The sequence below is a fragment of the Boleophthalmus pectinirostris genome, unplaced genomic scaffold (genome assembly GCF_026225935.1).
Source record: "Boleophthalmus pectinirostris isolate CB_2022bp ecotype Guang Dong unplaced genomic scaffold, ASM2622593v1 HiC_scaffold_16, whole genome shotgun sequence".
Taxonomy (NCBI): Eukaryota; Metazoa; Chordata; class Actinopteri; order Gobiiformes; family Gobiidae; genus Boleophthalmus; species Boleophthalmus pectinirostris.
The window spans coordinates 17,886,435-17,899,821 of NW_026571095.1; the positions used below are offsets into that span (position 1 = coordinate 17,886,435).

General features: G+C 38.8%; 3 protein-coding genes across 8 annotated transcripts; 1 reads left to right on the top strand and 2 right to left on the bottom strand.

Annotated features, from left to right (window-relative positions):
* Positions 1-6: 6 nt before the first annotated feature.
* Positions 7-2,446, bottom strand: si:ch211-227n13.3 (uncharacterized). Of its 4 annotated transcripts, none has more exons than XM_055151550.1 (6): positions 1,835-2,446; positions 1,403-1,474; positions 846-1,294; positions 697-772; positions 489-605; positions 7-404 (listed from the first exon to the last, which is right to left on the bottom strand). In XM_055151550.1, the coding sequence occupies exons 1-6, from the start codon at positions 1,870-1,872 to the stop codon at positions 26-28; spliced, it is 1,131 nt and encodes a 376-aa protein (XP_055007525.1). In that variant the 5' UTR covers positions 1,873-2,446; the 3' UTR covers positions 7-25. The 4 variants fall into 4 exon arrangements, with proteins under 4 accessions (XP_055007525.1, XP_055007526.1, XP_055007527.1 ...); XM_055151551.1 differs by having other exon boundaries at positions 1,931-2,440; XM_055151552.1 differs by lacking the exon at positions 1,403-1,474 and having other exon boundaries at positions 1,835-2,442.
* A 5,840-nt stretch (positions 2,447-8,286) lies between these two features.
* On the top strand, positions 8,287-11,131 carry LOC110173467 (UDP-glucuronosyltransferase 1A1-like). 2 transcript variants are annotated; one of them, XM_020939475.2, is made up of 10 exons: positions 8,308-8,367; positions 8,436-8,922; positions 9,352-9,415; positions 9,489-9,637; positions 9,772-9,899; positions 10,001-10,094; positions 10,175-10,300; positions 10,411-10,498; positions 10,569-10,788; positions 10,861-11,131. In XM_020939475.2, exons 2-10 carry the CDS (start codon positions 8,476-8,478, stop codon positions 11,129-11,131), a joined length of 1,587 nt encoding a protein of 528 aa, XP_020795134.1. In that variant the 5' UTR covers positions 8,308-8,367; positions 8,436-8,475. The 2 variants fall into 2 exon arrangements, with proteins under 2 accessions (XP_020795133.1, XP_020795134.1); XM_020939474.2 differs by having other exon boundaries at positions 8,287-8,922.
* Positions 11,132-11,194: 63 nt separating this feature from the next.
* Positions 11,195-12,246, bottom strand: ndufb3 (NADH:ubiquinone oxidoreductase subunit B3). 2 transcript variants are annotated; one of them, XM_020939476.2, is made up of 3 exons: positions 12,158-12,246; positions 11,515-11,643; positions 11,195-11,436 (listed from the first exon to the last, which is right to left on the bottom strand). In XM_020939476.2, exons 2-3 carry the CDS (start codon positions 11,640-11,642, stop codon positions 11,286-11,288), a joined length of 279 nt encoding a protein of 92 aa, XP_020795135.1. In that variant the 5' UTR covers position 11,643; positions 12,158-12,246; the 3' UTR covers positions 11,195-11,285. The 2 variants fall into 2 exon arrangements, with proteins under 2 accessions (XP_020795135.1, XP_020795136.1); XM_020939477.2 differs by lacking the exon at positions 12,158-12,246 and adding an exon at positions 12,077-12,151.
* Positions 12,247-13,387: the final 1,141 nt, after the last annotated feature.

Here is a 13,387-nt window from a genome sequence, read left to right on the forward strand (position 1 = left end):
TAATAGGCATGTGGGGGTCACCTCACTACCGAGTCTCTTTGATGATCATGCTGTTGTTGCCTCGCAGCTGGGCCAATAAGTCTCTGAATCCTCCTCCTCTTTTAGAGATGGTTTGTTTTGGGAACTCCTTAAAACTGTCCAAGGGGGGCAACCTGAATGTCACATCAGAGTCGTCTGGACCACTTTGAGACAAGATGCTGCAGTGACTGCTCATAGGATCAAAACTGTAGTTGTGAGTGAAGCCATTTCGTCTTGGCACAGTATTGTGATTTAGGCTGATTGGTTGGTTTTTGTGGGTACGTTTCTGTTTTGCCACACGTGTGCCCTGAGAGTCTTCTCGAGCCCTCTTCTTCCGGTTCTTCTTTCTCTCCTTCATTATTGGCTTTTTGACGCAGTGAAGATTTCTAATGAATCAAAAAATAATAATCTTTACATCTCATACTTGAAATAAATTATATTTTTTTTCTATTGCTTTGTGAATATATCACCTTTGTAAAAATACATGTTGTCTTGAGCACATATCTTCAGCCGGCATCTTTTTTTTTTTCATGGATTTTTTCACCACTCGTAGTTTGTGGATGAACTGCACAAGACCCAAAACATTCCTGCAAAATGGAAAAAGGGCAAATTATCAAAAATATTCATTGTCATACATCCAGCAGCTGTATGAGGCAGTGATATATTTATGTTACTTACCTCTTGCCGTCAGGTTTCTTTTTGCTTCTCCACGGTTTGAGAAGAATCCATTGGTCACATGTGAGAGATTTGGGGTCTAAATAACAACACAAAACATTAGCACTGCTAAATCTATGCCTTAAACAAAAGGAAAATAAACATGTGCTTACTGGTGCCCAACAGTTTGTGCTTGAGAGGGGCCATCCTCTTCGCCTTCTGCTGAAGTTTGTGGCAGGCTGAACATAGGGTCAGTGGTTTGTCAACACAGGGGTCATAATTGCTGGACGGTCCTGACGTGATGCTGCTGACTGAGACCTGGTCATCGTCTGATTGGTCAACCCCATCATCTGCCACCTCCACCCATGGGCTGGTCTCCTCAGGCAGATTCTCATGACTTCTGTCAATGAGGTCCAAGATGTCATTGATGGTCTGCTTGTCCACATCAGCCACTGTTTTGCCAGATTGTGCCTTCTTCCTCTCTTTTTGCTGCCTCTTTCCCTCTGTCTTGCATTGTATAGAGTCTTCACTTGGGCTGTCTTGGTCTTTTAAGGTTTTAGGCCGATTACAGTTTCGCTTTGGATTCATGGGGTCCTTCCACTTCACAGAATATTCAAGCAATCTGGAAAAGAAACACTGAATAACTGAAAATTTGACTTACATTTCTGAAGTTGCTCTACTGACATAAAAAACAATCTGACTGCATTCAGAACTTGTACCAAAAGCTCACCTGTAGTATTCTACCTTTATGGAAAACATATGCATCATAGACTCCAAGCTATCTGACTTATCTTTTCCCAGGCTGAAAAACAATAACATAAGAGACAAACTTTCCTCCGTAAATACAAAGTAAACCTTGGCTCGCATAAAATTACATAAAATGGTTGTGAACGAAGAAAATTGGATTAAAACCATAGTATGGTTAAAATGTATGGTTATTTTAATAGATTCAGGGGTTAAACGAGTCCCATTGAAAGAAAATTTACGTGGTTATTTTGTTTGGTAAACAAAACAAACGTTACCATAGGGGCGTGTCGTTGTAGTTATGATCGATTAGATTAACATTGACCGTACGCGATTTAACCGAAAATAAACTAGCTAAAGTCGGCCTTAACAGCAATAAAAGGTAGAAATCCATACATTTAGTTATCCAAAAACTTACTCTGACCCATCTGATTCACAGCTGCCGTTTTCTGACATGTTAAAAACTACTATGATCACAAATAGGTTAGCGACAAGTGGGAGATTGGCAGCGTACCAGGCTCCAGAGCGAACGTGTGCTCAGCTAATGGATCGGTGCCGTGGGCTCGGGTTCAGTGTGGCCTGGCCCGAGTCTGTAAAGATGTTCCGCCACCGCCACCTGAGATTGGCGCGCTGCTGCTTCTCCGTGCTTCCTCTGCTTTGTTTCTATTCAGAAATAACGTCAAACTAGGTCCATCTATCGGACCGGGGCTGTAACTACAACCTGTGTTGTTCATATTAATAAAAATGAACCAAAGAGCTCATGCTCGCACTTAATTTTTTCTTTTTCTTTTTCTTTTTCTACTATCTCCCTATCCCCCAATCACCATGCCCTCTGCTGGTAACACCATGTATAACAATATCACGTATCAGGACATCCTCTCTTCTTTAAAGTTAGAATGGATCAGAATAAACAAAAGAAAATGTTTTTTTTGTTTTTTTTAACATTCAATGTGCTTGTAAATAAAACCAAGCTTTTTAGAACAACTCATCTTTGCATTCTATAGATCCATAACATTAACACATCTCTAGTCTATAGATTCATAAATCAAGTCTGACAGGTCTCTTAATATGACGTTCAGATCTTCTTAAGGCAGGTGACGCTAAGGTAACATCATTTGATTGTTCATGTCCATTTGATTTCAGTTGAGGCACTGTGTTTGGAGGTGACACAGCATCCTTACGCTGTGCATCATCACAGGTTTCTGGTAAGTGTGCTTTGATTTTGAGAAGGTTTCAACGGTTTCTCCTGAGAATGTTTCCATCCTCAGTTCTTACTTCATATGACCTAGATCCAACTTCCTGGAGAACAGTTGCTTTTCTGTTCCATGCATCTTGATCTTCGATTCTCACAACATCATCTTTTGCAAGTGGTGAGAGTGTTTTGGTAGCTTTATCATAATAGTGCTTTTGCTTCTGTTTGAGATTGTCCAGTTTTGTTTGTATCTCTTTGTTCTGTTTGATCTCTGTGTAGCAAGGTAAGGTCGTGGGTAACTTGCGATTCATCAATAGTTCTACTGGAGATAGACCACACTGAAGAGGAGCAGTCCTGTAGCTTAAAAGAGCAAGATACGGATCTGATTTGCTGTCTGTTGCCTTTTTCAGAAGCTGCTTGACAATATGCACACCCTTTTCCACTTTCCCATTGGCTTGTGCATGCTGAGGACTGGAGGTCACATGATGAAAACCATACTGCACTGAGAACTGCAGCCATTCTTTGCAGTTGTAGTAGGGACCATTGTCACTTATTACAGTCTCTGGTATCCCATGTCTGGCAAAAATGGATTTGACATGTGTTATGACACTGGTTGCAGTGGTGCTTGTAAGCAAGGCGATTTCAGGGTAGTTGGAGTAATAATCAATCACCAACAAGTAGTCTTTTCCATTGTAATGAAACAAATCTGTTCCCACTTTCTTCCAAGGTGCAGTTGGCAGATCTGGAATCAACATGGGTTCCCTCGCCTGCTTGTTCTGGTACTTTTGACATGTTTCACATTTTCCAATCATGTCTTCAATGTCTTTATTGATGCCCGGCAGTATACGGTGTTTCTGGCTCGTCTCTTGCAGTTTTCAATTCCCAAGTGTCCCTCATGTATCCTCTGCATAATGTCTATTCTCATACTGTGAGGAATCACAATCCTTTGGTCTCTCAGCAACAGTCCATTTAATACACTGAGCTCCGATCTGATGTGGTAATATTTTGGACATGACCCTTTTGGCCAACTACTCTGAATATGTTTTATTACAGTTTGTAGTTCTGCGTCTTTCGCTGTTTCTTCACTTATTTGTTTTGACTTGGTATCAGACACTGGTAGGGACTCAACAATCATGTTTACATGTTCCTCCACTTCTTCTTCAGTTATATCCATGAAGTTCAGCTCTGGTGCTCGTGAAAGTGCATCTGCTAACACTAAATGCTTACCAGGTGTGTATATTAAGTCAAAATCATACCTTTGTAGTTTCATGATGAGGCGCTGAATTCTTGGTGACATCTCATTCAAGTTTTTCTTTATGATGGACACCAGCGGACGGTGATCTGTCTCAAATGTGAAAGTGGGAAGGCCATAAACATAACAGTGAAATATTTCTAGCCCAAAAACTAACCCAAGACATTCTTTTTCAATCTGAGTATATTTGGTCTCAGTTTTAGTCATGGACCTAGAGGCATATGCTACTGGCTTCCAATTTTCACCATCTGCTTGCAATAAGACAGCTCCGAGTCCATCTTTTGATGCATCAGTTGAAATCTTAAGTCTTTTAGTAGGATCATAATAGGCTAGCAGTGGAGCAGTTGTGAGTGTGTTTTTTAACATGTTCCACTCACTCTCTTGTCTGCTTGTCCACTTGAACTCTATGGAGTTGAGAAATAGCTCTCTCGAGGCTGATGTTTTCACTGACAGATTGGGTATAAACTTCCCAATGAAGTTGATCATCCCTATGATTCTGAGCACACCTTTCTTATCTGTGGGACGAGGCATGTTGAGTATAGCTTTAATCTTTCCCTCATCTGGCTCAATGCCTCTAGCTGACAGTTTATCTCCAAGAAATGTTATTTCCTGTACACCAAATTCGCATTTAACACGATTCAGTTTCAGTCCGTTTTCACGTATCCTTTGAAGTACTTTTTTCAGTCTTTCATTGTGTTCTTGTAGAGTGGAGCCCCAGATCATCAACATCATCTACATAACAGCGAACTCCCTCAAGTCCTTCTAACATATTGTCCATAGCACGATGAAAGATCTCAGAAGCAGAGATTATTGCAAATGGCATTCTCAAAAACCTGTACCTGCCAAAAAGAGTGTTGAAAGTGCAGTATTTGGAGCTTTTATCATCCAGCTTTATTTGCCAGAATCTCTGGGCCGCATCCAGCTTTCAGAAGTACTTGGCTCCAGCCATTTCACTCGCAATCTCCTCACGTTTTGGAATCTGGTAATGTTCACGTTTAATGTTTTGATTTAGATCACCAGGGTCCATGCAAATCCTCAGTTCTTTGGTTTTGTTCTTTTTGTTCATGCACACCATTGAGTTTACCCACTCTGTCGGCTCCTCCACCTTTGTTATGACTTGTAATTGACACATCCTGTCCAGTTCCTTTTTAAGGCAGTGTCGAAGTGGTGCTGGAACTCTCCTTGGTGCATGAATCACTGGTGTTGCATCTTCTTTCAGTTGGATTTTGTAAGTATATGGGAGACATCCCAAGCCTTTGAACACATCCTGATACTGTTGTACAATAGTCAGTCAACTGATTGTGTATCTGGTAAGAAGCTGATGTGGTGGACTCTCTTTACTAGTTTTAGTTTCTCTGAAGTAGCCCAACTAAGTAACAACTCACGGCCCTTAGGTACAATAGTAAACAGTATGTGATAATTTTATTGACTATTTGTCAAATAAAAGTAACAAACAAAAGCGTGAGCAAACTCAGAACTAAACATAACTCAAATAAACACCTTTGGGCACCATGGGTATGTGGTTTACGCAGTACAAATCAATGTCCATGACTAGAGATGATTTTCCAAGATTTATTTTTCAGTTTTTTGGCAAGCAACAAGGAATACATGTTTAAGGTCTACTCCTGCTGCCCCTCCTCGTGACTGGTAAAAAACCATAGACCCACCCAGGTGCACTCTGGTCCATGTGTACCATCCTCCTTTATCCCCTAGGTGACCCAAATTAAACCAAAAACAAAAAGAGGTGCAAACGTAAATAATACCAACTTAGACCAAGAAATTAGCAAGAATAATATTAACATAGCAAAAATATATTATACAAATTAACAAAACCAAAATTAGTAAACTAACTAAACAAACTAAAATAATAAACTCATTTTAGAATCAACAAAATAAGCAAATAGCTCCTACAATAATCTTTGTTCTTCACTGTCACTTTGAGTCTGCACTGACCTCTGCTTTCAATGGACTTTCCATTATAATCTTTTAGAAGCACTCTTTTGTTGATTATTTTGGGCTTTTCTTTCATGGCACAAATTTCTGTCGTGCTGATTAAGTTCGCTTGCGCCCCTTTATCAATCCTTAGTGCTACTAATGCTCCATTTATTGGGAGTGACACAATCCAAGTGTCTTCACTGTCTGGGTACTTGTCATTTTCCGCTTTTTCATTGGGATCTGTACAATTACATGACACCATACCCACAAAGAAAGTCTCACTCAGGTCAGTTTCTTCAACTAGTCGGACTGATTTGGATTTGCCCTTTGCTAGACATTGTTTTGCAAAGTGAGTTTTACCATTGCATTTTGCACACTTCTTGCCATAAGCAGGGCACTGCCTGGGCTCATGTTTGCTACCACAACGTTTGCAGGAGAATTTTACGTCTGAGGTTCTGTTTTGAGTCACATTTCTTTAAATTTTTTTTTTTGGACTACAGCTACTTTGCCTCTCTCAGCAGTCTTTCCCTTGTCCGTGTATCATGAATGCCGTACACAATTTGGTCACGAATCATAGAGTCTTTCAGAATTCCAAACTCGCATGACTGTGCCTTTAGCTTCAAATCCGTGATAAAGCTATCAAAAGTCTCTCGGAGTTGTTGTACACGCGACCGAAACACGTATCTTTCATAAACATTGTTTTTCTGTGGTGAACAATGAGCATCAAACTTTTCGATGACTTTATCATATTTTTGTTTATCGTCAGCCTGTTCATATTCAAATGTATTGAAGACTTCTATGGCTTGGGGACCAACCACGGTGAGTAGTAAAGCAATTTTCCTGGCGTCGGATTTTGACTCTAATCCCAAAGCAGCGAGGCACAGCTCGAACTGCTGCTTGAAGGACCGCCAGTTGCCGTCCACATTACCCACAAGTTTCAATCCCTCCAGTGGCCTCAACGTCTCCATCTTGAACAAAACTGTTGCACGACTGTTGCGATCAGTGAGAGTTTGGAAGTTTGGAGACAGTTTAAACTCACAAAAAATACATATTCTAACAATAACAATTCTTATTTCTTAGGTAACAACCTGTGGTGTCGCCTGGATGACAGAGTCAGGCAGACACAAACACAAAATGTAATAGCAGACGCAAATATTGAGGTCCAACGGTACATGATGGAGCCAATTATTGGAAGGCTGGAGGACCCCCTTCAATACTGGGAGAGACAGAAATATGTCTATCGCCATTTATATAAATTAGCAGTGGCATTCTTGTGTACGCCTGCCTCATCTGTGCCCTGTGAGCGGGTGTTTTCGAAAGCAGGAGAAATATTGTCAAAAAAAAGAAATCGCCTGAGACCTGCCACAGTGGAGAAACTGTTGTTTTTAAATAAAAACCAATGATGTGTCCCCTGAACCATAATCACCCAACGTTACAAATGCACAATCACTGTCCATACTCCAACCCCAACCACCCTCGCCTCACTGTAAATGATCATTAGCTTTTTCATAATTTCCAAATAATAATTTTCCATACTGCCAGTATATATATATATAAAAGTATTTATATTTATATATATATTTATATATATACACACACAGTATACATCACTACAATATACATGTTTTGCATACTTCTTTATTTTGCTGACAGTTTTATTCACAGGCTTTCTGCAAAATGCAACACACTTCAAATTCATGTCAACTGATATTTTTTGCATCCAGTAGATGTCCTACTAGAGCAAATGAAGCTTCAGGAAGCTTTGCACCAGAGTGAACCAATTGGATAAAAGGCTTCAATGCTTCATGAAGCTTCATCTGCCCATCACTACTCCTGGTACCATGTGTTGTTCATAATAATAAAAATGACGAGACATTTTTTTATGAACCAAAGAGCTCATGCTCGAACTTTTTTAATGTTTTTTCTTTTTTTACTGTCTCTCAGGAAGTCCCACCCCAATCACCATGCCCTCTGCTGGTAACACCATGTATAACAATATCACGTATCTGGACACAACCCAGTACAACAGTGGATTTTAATAGATCCGTGACTCACTGTTCAAGGCTCCTCATGTAGTAAGTACTGTTAAGTTATTATATATATGTGTCATGACGTTTTAGTTTACTATGTCGCTTTTCTGGTAGAAGGTTTGCCACAGACTTTGCATCTTGCATTTAGTCTAGGGAAATACTTCAAAAACATGCATTCTTCATGTGAGTGGTCTCGCCTCTCACGGATGTGGCCTGTTAGTCCACATAAAATTACACATTGATATCAGTAACAGCAACACTACAAAAGTTTTCCCTTTCTGTTACTTGGCATTAATCATACATACAGATCACACAGTGAGCATTTAAAAGTAGAGGTCTTTCCAACCATTTAACTCCTGTATTGTGGATACCCATATGCATTTAATAATATCTAACAGTACACACATACACAGGTTTTGCAGTCATCACAGCATTGGCTTGTTGTTAGTGATTGACTATGATTGCGTCTATCGGCTCTTAGGACTTTGGACACATACAAATACACTCTAAGCTCATTCACAAAGGAATTTCCTAGAGTAAAGGTGAGACTTTCTTCAACAAAGAGGGTGTAGTTCTTCCTTTAAAATAATCTTTCCCCTACATTTTCTAGTCATAGCTGGGACCTGCTCTACCCAAAGAAGAAGGCAACAATGTGGAGAGCAGCTCTGTTAGTGTATGTGTTACTGAACATGGCAGAGGACAAAGTGCTTTCAAGCAATGTGTCCACCAGCTCTACTCCTTTCCTGGGTAAACTTTTGGTGATCCCAATGGATGGAAGTCACTGGGTAGGCATGAAAGCAATCGCTCAGGAAATGGGTCGTCGTGGACACCAGGTGACAGTTGTAATGCCGGAGATCAGTATCCGTATGGGTCCAGGGAAACACTACCAGACTGTCACTTTCCCTGTCCCATACGACAAGGCTTATATTGATACAGTGATGTCAGGAAACGCCAATGTGATGAGTAAAGACATGCAGTCCTTTATGGAGAAGGTGAGAAAGAGGATAACACAGTTTCAGAGAATAAGAGGATTCCTTTTAGACACAGCAGAGAGCCTTCTGTTCAACAATACACTCATCTCTCATCTTCAAGAACAGGTGAGACAAAGTTGTGATGAATGAAGTGAGTGAATGAATGAAGAAGTGTGGGATTAACCTAACTCACAACACCTATAAGCATGATTTGTTCAGCTGTTTGTCACTGAGTTTGTATTGAGTTTACTTTGCACATAAACGTAACTGTGGATGTCTGCATGAATAATTACAATAGAGTCTAAAGTATTACTTTCATCATTTACTATCATTTTAGAGCTGGGACAGGGACAATTTCTTTTTTTTTTCTTTCTTTTTAACAAATAGTCTTGCCCCTGACTTGCATAAGCAGAGACAAAACAGTTTATAGTCAAAAGCAACTGTCAAAACAAGTAATATGGTGAATGAGAAAATGCAGCCACTGTTTAATGAATTAAATTCATTAAATATGTATGAATACAATTGATAGTCATTTTAACAGATTTTTTTGCTCAGGGTTTTGATGCTGTGCTGACAGATCCTATGGTTCCAACTGGATCAATAATGGCTCGTAAATTTGGCAAGTTGTGTTTGTTGTTTAAAATGTTTTGTAATGGTGTGTAGATTTACCAGTATTTACAGTTGATGTCCAGGTCTCCCCACTATAAATCTACTAAGAGGCATACCGTGTTCATTGGATTTTAAGTCTGCTGTCTGTCCCTCTCCACCTTCATTTGTGCCTCGCCTCTTCACTGGATACACAGACAAAATGAGCTTCAAGCAAAGAATTATTAACACTATAGTAAGTGGAAATGTTTATATTTTATAAACACTTTATTGCTACTAACTTCCATGTTATGTCTGACAAAATAGTTAGTTTAATGTGTGCAACTGACTCAATGAATTGTTCTGTTTTAAATTACCTGTGACCTACAGGTGGCCATGTTGGAACCATTGCTGTGCCGTTTGCTCTACTGGCACTTTGAGCAATTAACCTCTGAATTTCTTGGTGAGGATCTAACTGTGGCCGAAATTCTGTCTGACTCTGACATCTGGCTGCTAAGGTATTGTACACACAGGCTGAAAGTTGGCATATAAAATAGTTATCCATGTTTTAGATTAGGTAAATACACATCAAGTATAAAATCATGTATTTTCAATACAGACTTGACTTCACATTGGAGTTTCCTCGTCCTCTCATGCCAAATATGGTTCTTGTTGGTGGTATCAATTGTAAAGTAAGAAATCCTCTGCCAGATGTAAGTGTATTTAATCTCAGTGTAAAACATAAAATAAAATAAACTACAATACTGTGAAAATTGTCTTGATTTTTTTTTAGGATCTCCAACCATGGGTTTCAGGAGAGCATGGTTTTGTAGTGATGACCTTTGGTACAATGGTGACTAATATGCCAGAGGAAACCAGAATAATTTTCTTTGATGCGTTTAAACAAATTCCTCAAAAGGTACATGAAAATGAATTTAAAAAAATAATAGTAAAAAAAAACAGGCATAAATATGCATAGTAACATTTGCTAATAGGAACAGATAGCAATTTTATATCATTTTTTTATAGGTCATATGGAGGTACATTGGGTCAGTTCCCAAAAATGTCCCTAAAAATGTAAAGTTAATGAAGTGGGTGCCCCAGAATGACTTACTAGGTTTGATATTTCTAAAATATTAACACCTCAATGTTTTTATGTCAATAATTGTTTTACCTTTTTATCATAGCACATCCAGGGGCTCGAGCTTTCATAACACACGCTGGCTCACATGGCCTGTTTGAGGGACTCTGCCATGCAGTTCCTATGCTAATGATGCCATTAAATGCAGAACAACCTGACAATGCACAGAGGTTAGCATCCAAAGGAGCAGGGGTTGTGTTGAATATACAGACCATCACTACTGAAATCCTTGTACATGGACTAAAGGAGGTTATCAACAATCCAAAGTAAGATATCTTTTCAGGAAAATTGTATCAATTGCAATTTGTTGTATTTATCAATTTGCAATTTACATTTAGATATAAGGAGAACTTACAGAAGCTGTCGGCAATTCACAATGACCATCCTGTTGATCCACTAGAGCTATCTGTGTACTGGACAGAGTATGTGATGAAACACAAAGGGGCAAAACACCTCAAAGCTGCTGCGCATGAGCTTAACTGGATTCAGTACTTCAGCCTGGATGTCATAACATTCCTTTTGACTGTCACACTGCTTATTACAATAATTATAATCAAAGCTTTTAAAGTATGCTTCAGAAAGTTTAGCTGGAAAAGAAAGCAAGATTAACTAGAGGGAATAATTAATTTTATAATTAATACTGTAAAGCCCAACCAAGAAAAGTGTGCCAAATGGTCATCAAAAACATTTAATAAACAGAAATTTACAGAATATATTTTAAGTTTCCATTATGTGATCTGGGGATGAGGAACAAAGATAAACTTCAGTGGCCTCCCTTTTTGGGTGGGAACAGTGTATATTCTACAGCCAAAGCAACAGTAAAGGCAGCAAAGCCCCACTTGAATCCTCTCAGAAGAACCTCGGACAAAGTCACAGCACGAGAGAAGCCACCCGCATATCTCCATGCTTCATTACTACAGAGAAAGAGGAAAATATGTATTGCTATAGGAATATAAATTATATACTTTTGGTACACACAAAGTAATACTGACCGTGCCCATGGGTCCTTCAGACCTCTGGCTGCTAATCTCTGTTTTGTGAATTCCATTGGTGTTCCCTCAACTTTCCACTGCTTCCAGTCAGGCAAAGACACTTTGCTGTGTCCATGGTCCCCTCCCATGCTGCAAGTAAACAATTGTTGTTACAGGGTGTATTATTGATCATTCAAAGAGTGACATAAATCATGTCAATATTGAGGGTATTCCATCAATGACTCTTAACAAATCCAGGTTTATCCTGAGATACTTTATTGCAACCAGACGTTCCAAAAAAGAAATAAGCCAAAGCCAATTCAGGACGCATCGCTTTCCACGTAAAATATATTTGTAAAGCAATGTTAAGTAATGTTTTTATAATGGCAAAGTGATTTAGCAATACATTAGTAAATAAAATATTTTACTACAAACGTAACTGAACGATATATCATTAATAAACTCGACAAACAGCAGAAAAGGTTCTATTTCCCACCAGACTAGCTAGCTAATAGCTTCGTAAAATACAGGTACGCTGTGTACTAACACATTAACGACATCTTTTCACCATTAAACGTCATACTTTGATGTAAAGCGAGATTATCAAGTGCCGAAGCAATCAAACAGAGGTTTAGTGTAGAAAAACCTTGAAAATGACCACTACCTGAATGTTTTGACGTGACCTCTGCCTGCAGTTGGACGACTTTTGCGACACAAGCTGCCGTTTTACAGCTACTACGGCGCATCTTTTAGGACATTATAGAGACACACGAACGTCTCATATTAATTCAAATGAAGATACTACTGATTTTTAAAAATAGTACAGTATTTGTAAGGAATATCTTTCTTTTTATAATAAGAATGAAAATTTGACCAAATTCCATTGTTTACAAAGTCCAGCAATATCACACGCGAATAAGCCTCATCTCATGTAATCTGCAGTGCATTCGATTCATTTTAATTTTTTTTTTACTAGATTTAGAGATCATTCTAAGCTGCACAGCACATTACGTTTTATTGAAACATTAATTTACAAAACAATATTGCAAAGGAAGACTCATAACATGAGGCAGTTTTTAATTTAATCAAGTCCATAACATATGCTTCTAGGTTGCCTAACAAGTTCAGAATGATCTCTCTTTGGTACATGCTCCAAGGGGCTTTCGTGTGTTATTTACTTGTATAGCATGTTATTATGGTTTGCACATTGTTTGGGTTTATAACAATAGATATTTATTTTACAAAATAACTGTGGTTTATTTTAAATTATACATTTGATTTATCCAACAGATTCCATATGTAACACCTGGAATTTACAGGTAGCTTTAATAACAAGCAAGCCAGTCAGTGTATGGGTCTAACAGCCATACGGCAGCTTTTATTTACAAAAATATTAAAGGCAAGGCAAGTTTATTTGTATAGCACAATTCATACACAAAGTAATTCAAAGTGTTTTACAGAATAAGAAATACATTAAAATCATAATAAAAACAAATCAAAACATAAATAATCATGAAGATAAAAATTTAAAAAGAGAGACATAAATTGGAGAGAAGAGTGCGGAATGAAAACCTTTCAGTTATATGCACAGTCAAACAGAAATGTTTTGAGCCTGGATTTAAACAGCGTCAAAGAAGAGGCCTGTCTCACATGTTCAGGAAGACTGTTCCAGGTTTTAGCTGCATGAACCTGAAACGCTGACTCCCCTTGTTTAGTCCTGACTCTGGGCACCAGCAGGAGGCCGGTCCCTGAGGTCCTCAGAGTGCGAGATGGTTCATACGACACTAACATGTCACAGATGTACTTTGGTGCTCGGCCATGGAGAGACTTGTACACAAGCAGAGCTGCTTTAAAGTCTATTCTCTGAGGCACAGGAAGCCAGTGCAGAGACCTG